The 12003-nt window shown below is 43.6% G+C and overlaps 1 protein-coding gene across 9 annotated transcripts in view; it reads right to left on the bottom strand.

The window, feature by feature from the left end:
* The window catches only part of grin2bb (glutamate receptor, ionotropic, N-methyl D-aspartate 2B, genome duplicate b), a 64245-nt gene that overhangs the window by 51392 nt on the left and 850 nt on the right, over positions 1 to 12003 (bottom strand). For 2 of the 9 annotated variants that reach the window (XM_072712043.1, XM_072712049.1), the window contains exons 2-3: positions 9375 to 9461; positions 7144 to 8287 (exon numbers count right to left, since the gene is read on the bottom strand). In XM_072712043.1, the coding sequence (XP_072568144.1) occupies positions 7144 to 7152 (9 nt within the window). In that variant the 5' untranslated portion in view covers positions 7153 to 8287; positions 9375 to 9461. Of the gene's footprint in view, positions 1 to 7143; positions 8288 to 9374; positions 9462 to 9554; positions 9598 to 10531; positions 11990 to 12003 lie in introns of those variants that run through there. The other 7 variants (XM_072712047.1, XM_072712051.1, XM_072712048.1 and 4 more) reach the window with 6 other exon arrangements.

The following is a 12003-nucleotide window of genomic DNA, read 5'->3' as shown; positions in this document are numbered from 1 at the left end:
TAATATAGTTATGTCATACGTGAATGGACGATTTAGGCTAATACCTATCAACCAGATCTAACATGTTTGCTGTCCGCGAAGGGACGTGAAATAAACTTAACGTGGCCCAAAACAACAACTTAGGAAGACCAACTTTCTCTCACACTTTGCTGGTCATAATTACATTCTATTGTCAAATGCATGCGACTGTAATCTGAAGACAAATTCATGAAATTCACGTTAAATCTTTCCGTTCCACAAAAACATAAGGAAATAAAGTGACTTAATGTTCTAACGTTACTTATGAAATACACATTTCTCACATGCTAAACGCATGAAAGTGTAATTTTAAAAAATCCTTATGTTTTTTTTTTATCTTTGGGTTACAGTTTCATGCATTTATCAATTGAATGACGAGGGAACTGAGAAATCTGGTTTTCCGAAATTGTTGTTTTGACACTTTAAGCCATGTTCAGCTTTTTCCATGTTACGCGTTTTAAATAATCTCTTTGCGCCGGATGTTAATGTAACGTTACACAAGGAACAATTATATACCTAAGAATTCGTAGCATAGGCCTAAAGTGTTCTATTTTTATGTTGTCCGATAATTCATCGTTAGTCAAATGCACTCAGAAAACAGTAACTGGTTTTCAATATAATAAAAAATGCGTAAGCATTGACTACTTTGAGTAGACAACGGAAAAGTTAAGTTTTTACGCTTTTTAGGTAGCTGACGTATTAACAATCCCCATAACGAAAGAAGGATTTCCCCCATGTCATGTTTTTTACATCACTAGTTTCTTTTTCGCAGTGTTGATCTCATGCAGAATGTATGAATTAAGAAATATGACATCTGCAAATTGATTAAACTCGTCGTAACACATCGAAAGCTGCCGCTGTTGCCGCTGCGTTACAGCCACTTCACAGGCGCGCGCGCGGACTTGATCCGTTTGTTTCTTCCTGTAGATTTGTTTGACAGAGATCTTGGCTCAAAGTATTATTTTTTTTTTACATTATCACAGCGTCCGCTCCTGACACGAGCCTCAGAAGCGGTTGCCATGGGCTGCATCCATGCCAGGCCATTCAAAAATATACTGGAAGCAGAGCTGATTTTAGAGATATGAATCGTGGCTTCTGGATTATGAAGACCGTCCACCGAAATGAAAGCACAACACCAAAACATACTGCAGAGCTACACCTAACAAGATGTCAACTGATATACATTTTTGTGACTAAAAGTTCAGTCAAAGATTATGATGCGGCACGCACTAATGTCTAAATGGGTGCATAAGCGCAACCAAAATGTAAATGTAAATTAAATATTGCCGTAGATATTTGTGATCAAATCTCGTCTAGAAATTGTAGAAAAAATGCCAAGGGTTTGTGTTAGAGTACTATACAATCATTTATTTCAAAATTTAAAACAGTTCTGGGAATCTTATCTTATCTGTTATAATAAAATTAATAGGCTACGTTACTTTAAGGCTTAGATTCATAAGGGCCTCAACATTAATTCACATCGATTCAGAGGAGGAGCTCAGCGTACCACAGTTTTTTTTTTTTAATGAAGATATTTAATTTGAATTATTACTTTATAGATTTATGTATTTTTATTATACATTTTTCTAAATGTGATACTTTCTTCATGTGTGGTTGAGTTCCTCCCTAGAGAAGCACAGTCCTGTCTTGCAGTTGGCTTGCTGCTCTGCCCCCCCCCCCCCCCTTGCTGTTCTCTCCTCCTCACACTCTCTCCGTCACTCCCCCTGATTGATACTTGTGGGCTTGGCATTGGCCCACCATGCAGAGACCGGCAAAGCTCTTAGAGACACACTCACAGACACGGGCGGGAAGGGGGGTGGAGACCAGATGCAGTGCAGCGCCCCTCACAGGCAGAGACCTGCACACACACGGATTTATGCATTACTCTCTATACACAAAGACAAACACGCACCGTTGTACAGTCTGGCACTTCAAGACCTGTGCAAACTTCTGCGCTTCCGTCGCCCTTGTAATCCGACTGTCACTGTCATTTCCCCAGACAGGCAAGCCATGTGCTAACTCACAGACGCCGTCTGTGCTAACTCACAGACGGCTGCTCTCAAAAACGCATGCGGCACAGCTGCCGCTCACCTGGCCCTCGAAAGCTGACGATGATCTCTCCCCCAGGTGTCCACTGCTTGCAGCACACAGTAAGGCGGCTGAATACAAATCTGTTGTGAGCCAAATGGTAAATTATGACACCTATGGACACTTACAGACCCTTCAGAGCAAGCAAGGCCACAGTGCTGCCTTTTCCGATAATACCTTCATTGATCATCATGATTTAAACCTCTTAGCTTGCTCCTTTTCGAAAGCTCCTGGTATAACTCGCATCCTGTTGGTGTGGCTGATTGTTGACAGAAGGGGATTGGGTTGAGCATCTGCCTCTTGGCATGATAGCCCTCTAGTTTATATGATGTCTATTATTTGGGTCAGACGTCCAGTTCTTTCACATCGCCACCAATGGCTGCCTCGTACTGATGCCCCCTAAAGTGGTAGATAGGCACTGCACCTGTCACAGTTTTCCACCACTTGCATTACATCCTTATGTGTCCCTAGATTCCACGCAAGGCCCTCGCCTGCGATACTCGAAATACCATGTAATGAAAATTCAGCTTTCCATGTAATTCTGATTCGGCTAATACCCTTTCATGTGATGCTATATTAGCTCAGGTACCCGTGCGCTATATGCTAACTTAACACATTTAACACGCACAGCACCCCCCTTGGTTCGTTGTTTTAAACGTGTTGCAAGGAATTCACACCAACACATTGCACAAACAGCCTAACTTTTACCATTATAGTGTACTTGCGTGAGCAGATATTGCAATATCATTGCCCGTAATGGACACATGCTAACATATGGTATGTGCATAATTAAACACTATTACACTAAACGCAGTGTGCTCTGCATACACATACTGCACAGGATAAACAAACACACAAGCGCAAACAGTAACGTCTTGGCCAGTCAACGGGAGCGACTCCCTAACTGTCTTGCCTTTAAAGGTGGCTCATTTTTGAGCAGCAGGGATTTCCCCACAGGTGACTTTGCCACGGTTTGCTTCTCGCATGCAGCCGCTCCCCACCACCGTCATCCATAATATACCCCTCCTGCCTTTTTCTTCCCCTCTGTCATCCTCTCCGGTCATGGTTAATTAATTACCAATCTGTTCTCAGTTAACGCCAACTGTAAGATTGATACTGAAACTCCGAAACGTTACTAGCGTTATGTGTTCGGGATTTAAAAATAAATAAATGAATGAAGTCATCTTTATCCAAGCTGAAAAGTTATACGAATGCATGAAAAACGGGTTTTACAACTGGGTTTATGCTTATAAGCAGCTACATTAAGGTGTAAAAACACAATCCGTTCGGTTTTAAACGTACGGGAGTGAATCAGGCTGGGGAGCAATAAGTGCTTGAGAAGAGAGAGTCTTGAGAAATAACTGGGGGAGCGGAGATTATTAGGGAGACGCAGAGGGCAAGCAAGCTGTCACTCCTGCTAAACTCTACATATTAACGCTGAGAGCACCTCAGAAGAGGGAAGAACTGGCGGCTTCAGTTTTTTTAGATGTGGTAGGACAGGGATGGAGGGAAACAAAATCGCCGAGCGCGACAGCGAGGCAGAAGCAGAGTTATTCGAAAGCAATAAAATAACAGGGCGGGGGAATGAAGCGAGTCAGAATCGAGTCTAGGAAGTGGGGAGCGCGAAGCGTGGCAGGGAACGAGAAAACGAGAGTGAAGCCGGATTAGCCAGTATCTGAAGAGGACCCAAACTCAAGAAAAAGAACATTTTAATTGGAACTACAGCAAACTGCAGAAAGTCACTGCCAAGGTGTCACCTACCAAGCGTTATCTGGTCCACATTAGTTTCTAAAAAAGGCGGAAGTCATGGAACATTATGTAGTCAGGTGACTAATTTAATTTAGAGAGATCCAGGGAAGGATCAGGTCAAGGAGGCTGATTCTGGATATAAATGAAGTCAACGTAGTGGCATCCCAGTGATTGCATTGCTCTATCATCTAACCAATGGAGAAACGACACTGGATCAGTACACCAACATAAATACACTCACTCAGTGTGTAGAGCACTCTATGCCCAGGACACTTCCATCACCTGACACATTTGTGTCGTGCATACAGAAAAATGCACTCCATCTGCCCAAATACACACTCAAAAGCATGCCTGCTTTTCAACATTAACTACCCTTCTTCATGTGTTCTGCCATTTCCCAGATTCCAGGATCCAGGCTTACAGATTAAATTCTATTCATCCTTTTCTAATATCAAGTCTTCTTCACTTGTCCCCTCTCGAAAACAGTTCTCTCCCTTCATTCCCTCTTCCAGTCTCTAAATCTGTCACCACTCCTCTTCCTGTATTATGTGCCAACCATTTGATAATAAAAAACATGTTTTATTGCCATGACTATAACAGCAAATCTTTTAGAGACCCCTTCTGAAATTCCCGGGCGCTACATCTGTGTGAACCTTTGGTCCTGTAACAGTAATGAAGGTCAAGTGAATGAGTGCAGAAAATTAAAAGCAAATTGTCCTACAAGTATGTTATTCATGTATTTAAATATATTTATTAGGTTTGTAATTCTATACAAATAGATTCTACTGTAGAATCTATGGCTAAGCCCATGGGTAGGAATACAATCATGAAAAAGAGCAGCGGTAGAAAGTTCCGGTCCAGAAAGTACAAATCCAGACCAAGATTTTGTTTCAACCAACCAACTGAGCATGAAGAGTGACATTCACAGAGTACTCAACTGGTTGGTTGAAACAAAATCTTGGTCTGGATTTGTACTTTCTGGACCCGAACTTTCCACCTCTGAAAAAGAGACATGCAGAAACACTTATTAAGGTTATTAGCCAGGTGTAATGGACTGGTAGTCACAGAAGAAGTGCATTAGACCTACAGGAGTTAATCCTTCTTCCTCAGTGTGCACCGACTTCATTTTTGCCAGAGACTGTCACACCTGACTGATGGTGCATGGAGCTGAAGATGGGAAGTGTGTGTATTCAAAGTGGAGAGGGTGAGGGTGGCAAGTGAGGGAGAAAGAGTGAAGGACAGAGAGAGAAAGAGTGAGAAAGGGATGAGAGAGAGTGCGAGACAAAAAGAAAGGGATCATTTTTATTCAAGGGAGACTACTGGTCAGCCCAGAAGTGTCTGCAGGTATAAATAATACAACTGATGGCTGAAGAGAGAGAGACTGGGGGCAGGAGAAGGACTGCAAGAGAGAGAGACTGGGGCAGGAGAAGGACTGCAAGAGAGAGAGAGACTGGGGGCAGAAGAAGGACCGAAACAGAGAGAGACCTGGGGGCAGGAGAAGGACTGCAAGAGAGAGAGACTGGGGGCAGGAGAAGGACTGCAAGAGAGAGAGACTGGGGCAGGAGAAGGACTGCAAGAGAGAGAGAGACTGGGGGCAGGAGAAGGACTGCAAGAGAGAGAGACTGGGGGCAGGAGAAGGACTGCAAGAGAGAGAGAGACTGGGGGCAGGAGAAGGACTGCAAGAGAGAGAGACTGGGGCAGGAGAAGGACTGCAAGAGAGAGAGAGACTGGGGGCAGGAGAAGGACTGCAAGAGAGAGAGACTGGGGGCAGGAGAAGGACTGCTAGAGAGAGAGAGACTGGGGCAGGAGAAGGACTGCAAGAGAGAGAGAGACTGGGGGCAGGAGAAGGACTGCAAGAGAGAGAGACTGGGGGCAGGAGAAGGACTGCAAGAGAGAGAGACTGGGGGCAGGAGAAGGACTGCAAGAGAGAGAGACTGGGGGCAGGAGAAGGACTGCAAGAGAGAGAGACTGGGGGCAGGAGAAGGACTGCAAGAGAGAGAAGAAAGAGGCAAGGGAACAAGTCAAGGTGCCAAGTAGTGAAAGAATGGAAAGGAAAGGAAAAAGGAAATGAAGAAAAGAGAGCACTGGACAGAGAACAGGAAGAGGTGAAAATATCTAAGAAAGGGAAGAGCCAGGAGGTAGGCAGGGAGTTCAGAATAGAGGGATGAAAAGAGTATAAATTAAAGGAAAGAGAGGAAAATAAGAACACAGGCGACAAAAAAAAAAACAAAACATTTGCATTTAGAGTGTAGAGCAGGTCCAGAGAGTATCGTTTAAGTACAAGCAGGTGCCCTGAGGTGCGGATGGCTGACAGAGCAGAAGCTGGCAGCTTCTGGGCTCCGTGACAGAATTCATTAGTGTCATCATTTGACAGATGAGTCCTGATAATCATCCCTCGTGCTGCCGCTTGTGCTACACCTTTAAATTAACTCTCACGTCTGTGCGCCCCCGATTAAAAACACACCGAAAGCAAGGAGCAAGAAAGGGACTTTGTAAAGTAATCCACAGCACCCTTAACTCCACATCGATTTGTTTAAGACCATGGAAATGACTCAAATACCCAGCAGTGACCGGGAAGGATTACCAGCCCGACAATGTCATCAAAGAGCAGCTACGTCGCTCACCACAAGCTCCCCGCTGGACACGAAATAGGGCAGAGGGAGCCAAAGAGCTCACATCTCCATCCCGCACCTTCAAACATGACAGCGAAAGGCATTGCTGCTACACCCAGCTGGAAACAAGCTCTATATATAGTGTCACAAAGAAAGAACCAGACGCTCAGGAAACACATACGCTGATACATACATGCAACATTCCCAATAACTGCAGCCCACTCTCTGGGTACCATAAATAAAGTCACTTCTCTATTAGTTCTCTCTCCATTTTCATCCATTGTCATATTTCTCGCAGCATATTTATGGCCTGCAGTACACTCACTTGTCCCTTTATTATGCCTGGGATAGACACATGGCTACCCCAGTCATGTCCTAGATAAGCAGCTGGAAGATGGATGGATGTGTGTAGCTCGGCAGCAGAATCAGAAAAGAACAGCAATTTGACCAGTGAATAAACGCTACAATAAGCTACTACGGCTATATAAAGTGAAAGTAATTAAGGCATTTTTTTCCTGGACAGTAAGTGGACAATGTGTAGGATGGTTGATAGAGAGATGAGAGAATCTTACAAGCAGCAACTAACACAGTCAGACAAGGTGAACAAAAGCATTAAGGAAAAGCAGGAGTCGGGGGAGGGGGCAGTGGCGGGGGGGTGGGGTGGGGAGTGTCTTACCTTGTTCATGGCCAGCGCAAATCTCCTCCCTGCTTCTCAGAATTGGCATGTTGGAATGACCTGGTCCTTCCCTCCACCTCTCATAGCCTAAGGTGTTGGATGAACTGGTGAAGCCAAACAAATAGTGATGGAGGAAGAGGAGGATGGAGGACTGGGGGGGGGGGCACGCGGTGGACAGCGTGAGGAGGATGTTGATGTGTGGAACAGACGGACGAAAATGTGGGATTTCTGTCTGCACTCGGATGACTTTAAAAGGTCACTTTAAACACTAAGATCTGGAAAGAATTAATTGGAAGTTTCTATAAGCAGCTGAAATGTGGGCCTAGATTAATGTTTTGATTATGTTTGATAATAGTTGATAATAAAAGGAACAAAAACCACAGACTTCCCTCCAAAATAGTTGTGTTAAAGATTCAGTTAAATAGAATGTAAAAATGTATACTGTCAATAATAAATGTACGGACAGCTAAATTAGAGCACATATTTTCAAAAAACGTCAAAGTAATTCAATGACGTTAAAACTTTATCTTTTATGAAGACAAACATTTAAAAACTTCAGTGATCAAAAGGACAGAAATAATTGTGTAGTCCATGAAAGTTTAAATCTTTTTATCTCACAGAAAAAAGTTACAGGGCTGATGGCTTGTCACTTTTCAAGCGAGGAAGAGCGGTGAGTGAAAAGAAAGCTTGACATGAAATCTGTTTGTGAAGAATACATGTAATGTCAAAGTTATTAATAATCTAATACCACTAACAAGTTGGGTAGTAATAATATATTTTAATTGTGAGAATTCCGTTGTCCTTTTTGCAGGCTTTGTCCTCTCTTTCCTTATGACCAAAATATATGACCAAAAAAAAGAAAGATACAAGTATCTATACACAAAAAACATAGAAAAGGGAAGGATGATCAATGGAGAAAGGAGAGATGAGAAGCTCCCTTCATCTGCCTTTCGTCCAGGTCATAATCCTTTCATCGCTTGGCACGCTTTTTTGGGTGTCCCCCCTCTTTTCCCGTTCTGTCTTTCCGAGTAGCGTGTGACACCGCCAGTGAGTTGGAGACAGCGGTCCGCTCTCTTCTCCTCCTTCCTATTTAGTCATCTCCTCCTGTCTGGCAGCCTGATCTCGCCGGCTGGCGTTTGTAGGACTGTGGGAGAGGGAAGAACGGGGGGGGGGGGGGGTGAGGGAGGGGGTGAGATTCAAAGGCACGAATCGGGGAGCCCAGTCACATATCACGACGTGCAAAGTGAAGGGCCACAGAGAAACGTCCCAGGCCTGGGTCTACAGCCACATGGCCTTCAAGCAAACCTGATGCTTGCGTGTTTCATAATTTGGACGTCTGCCATCACCACCTTTTACGGTGGGGGTCTGTGTGCACAGTCTATCACTTCCTGTCCATGACAGTCTTTAGTAGAACTAATCACTCATGTCCAGCTTAAATATGACATTCCCTACTGTCCACATAGAGAATATATCACTCTAAATAGTTCCTGCCTCCATTCATTAACATTCACACGTGAATGTAACCCAACATACAAGCTTCTCTAACCCGAGAAGCAGGGGAGAGTTTGAAGGCCTGTGAGGCACAAGGCAAACTGATGAATTATGCATCACACTAGACTGATACGTGCAAATGTATCTGCATTCATGCATAAGTACAGAAAATTCTCATACTTATATAATCGTATTTCAGCAACTTCAACAACAACATAAATGTTCTAGAAAGTGCATTATATAGATGGTGCATGCTTACATTCTGCCTGCTAGGATCGGCAACAACTCAAGTTCATAATACTAATTATTTTGTATGCTGTAGTAATTAACCACAAAAAAGCGTTTGAACTGGAATTCGGTGATATCATTTAGTCTCACAATACAGTGCAAACACAACATAAACACACACACCCATATACAGTATATAGATAGAAACACACACAGAATGGTCAAAAATAAGACAGACAGATAGTAATCAAACATGGGCAAACTATGACAGGCTAACATAGGGTCACAAATTGTACAGAGATAGCTTTTTATATAATGATGTCTCTTTGATTCTGTAACATGAGACACTCATTTAATTTTGAGCCAAGCATCACAAAGGCAAAGAAAAAGCCAGGAATAAATAAATGGGCATTGACATAGTATAAAAATCTTGTTCGTTTTTTTTTTTATCAGTCAGTAAACTGGGGCCATTGTTAAAGCTTGCTTTTACACTGTGGAGGCTTCTCACTGACCTTTAGGAGTTTACATTGAAGCTGCTGTTGGGAAAATTCGGCCCCAGCACTACGCCTGAGAATACGGGAGCTTTATCTGTCGGAAAACTATGGACAAAAAATATAGACGGATGAGCAGAATATGTGTGCTTAAAGAAAACATTTTCAAATCCTGTCAGTTTTGTGTAAATGTGATATCACCTGGGCAAGAATATGTTTCCAATTCTTCCTCCTGAATCCATTTCTGCTATTATTTTGAGAAATAAAAGTGCAGATTGGGGAGGATTCAGCAATGAAATGAAATTTCACGAGAAATGCCAAAGTGCCTCCTGTAGCATTAGCATACGCAGAAAAAACTCAGTTTTCTGTGTCTGCAGTTAGAAAACGCATCTGAGGCTCATGTATGACACACGGCGTTCCAGGGTACTGGTCAAGGTCACGAGATCCAGAACCCAGCCTAGACATACTGGTGCACCAGTTGTGGCGCACACGGTCCAGTGCGCAGGACGGGCTGCCCCAGTTAGCACCCCAGCGCTTATTGCAGCGGGAACCTGGGCCAGGAGTCAGGAGATCCTCACGCATGGCCAGACAGACTGATAACAGGAACGCCGCCACGAGGGCGTCACGGGTACCGACGCGGTAATGCGTTCCGTGGTGGACGTGCCACGGGGCCAAGCGTGCGCGCGGAAACACAAGCGCATAAGGGAGGGGGGGACTGAGACTTCGCTTGCATTTTTCACACGACAGCGCTGTACGTAAGACGGGGAAATGGGTGAGTGACGGGAGACGTTCCCGTCCACAGATGACATCACACAGCAAGCACGTACAGGATGGGGCTCAGGATCAAGAGAAGTGAGGTGTTCGTGAAAAGGTGAAGATCGACTGAGACAAATATGCGGCCGACATTACAATAGAATAAAAGATAAATAAATAAAACCTTCCACTTCAACCTCACAGCAGCCCACTGACAGACACCGACACCTCCAGCAATGCACACACACGTATACACGCGCAGGTATTTTGGCATTACCAATACGTGCACTAAATGCCAGAATTTGGATGCTCTCAAATTTCATACGAAATAGGCCATTGTAACACAAATGTACACGTTTTCAAAACTGGCAGAATTAACTGGATGAAGAGAGAACAAGCAGGTGTCAGAACAGTGCCATACTCACCTAAACACCCTCTCCTTTCACAGATTAGTAATTCGGCTTTAATATTTGTAATTAGAAAGTAAGTATAACATCGGTAAGAATAGCCTGTTAATATTAAAGAAAAAAACACGTGGTCCTTAATCCTGGATGACAGAATTTCGTTCAAAATCAATATATGAAAAAAGTATTAAAATCTTAGTCCACAAGGGAAAAAATACCACAAAAAATCCTGAATTAAATTATGCTTTGTAATCACTAATGTTAAATTATGTGTTTTAAGTTGGATCCAACTCAAGAGCAATCCCATGAAAAACTACATCCGAAACAAATTTATTACGGCAAAGTTGATCCAAAAATGAAAACTGTCAGTCGCCCCTCAATCGCGGTTTACGAGCTCGGCTGTGGAGGATGGGCGAACGAAAAGGAGAGAAAGCGGTGAACTGAAGGCATGGCGTGTTCCTCTATCTGCCTGTCTGCCGCTGACTTTGGCTGGGAGCGGCGCACCGACTGACAGCTGCTGATACAAGTTTCGGGTCTCCTCGCTGTTCATTTTCTGCCCTTCACTCTCCACCCTCCCACCCAGTCCTTGCCGGATATTATTCTCTGGATAATTCGACATACACAAATTTCTAAATAGAAAATCGAACGCAAAACAGGTGCCTGGGGACGAGGACTTGAGGGAATTAATACACTCTTTGACGCAAATACAAATAAATAAATAAATGGACTTAGAATTAATGAATGAATGAATAAATTGATGACAGCAATTCAGGAAATGCCAAGAGAACGAACGGGGGGTTAAAATATTTAAATAACAGAAAAGGGTTTAAATTAATGACCGTTATTATGTCAAACAGCGAAACACAGAGGGGGCAGCGGGAGAGTAAAAAGAAAAAACAAGAGAGGAAAAACGCACAGGTGACAGACCAGTAGAATAGTGGGAAAAAGATAAAGAATAGCCGGAGGTGGGCTGCCGTAGTGAGGGGGTGTACAAACCGCTCATCAGGACTATTTAATAAAGGTGATCAGCCAAAAAGTGCGGAAAAGTCTTTATGTATTGGCTATAACATTCTCAAAACGTGGAAACTAATTGCGAACGCAAACCTCCAGTAAGCAAATGAAGAAACAAGAGAGTAAAAAGACTCAAGATAAAACAACAAAGCACCCTAAAGGCATGATGGACAGAGAGGTGGAGGAGTTGTGCTTTTCGTTTTTGTGGGTTGAGAAATGGAATAATTGGGTTTCTCGTAGAGTGGGAAAGGTGTCGAAAGATGTGCAACGTATCCAGCAAGTTACAAAGAAACGTGAATGAAGACTGACAGGAGAAAAAAGGTGCGGGGCTGAAAAGTGGCGTGGAGGGAGCTACGGTAAAGCCGCGCGCGCGCGCGCGTGTGTGTGTGTGTGCGCGAGTGTGTTAATGCGTGTTTCGTGTATACGTAACGCACACACAAACACACACACACAGACCGACAGATAGACAAACACTAAACAAT

This window comes from Paramormyrops kingsleyae, chromosome 5 (genome assembly GCF_048594095.1).
Source record: "Paramormyrops kingsleyae isolate MSU_618 chromosome 5, PKINGS_0.4, whole genome shotgun sequence".
Lineage (NCBI taxonomy): Eukaryota > Metazoa > Chordata > Actinopteri > Osteoglossiformes > Mormyridae > Paramormyrops > Paramormyrops kingsleyae.
Note: the sequence above shows the minus strand (reverse complement) of the source record. Positions and strands in the feature narration are given on the sequence as shown.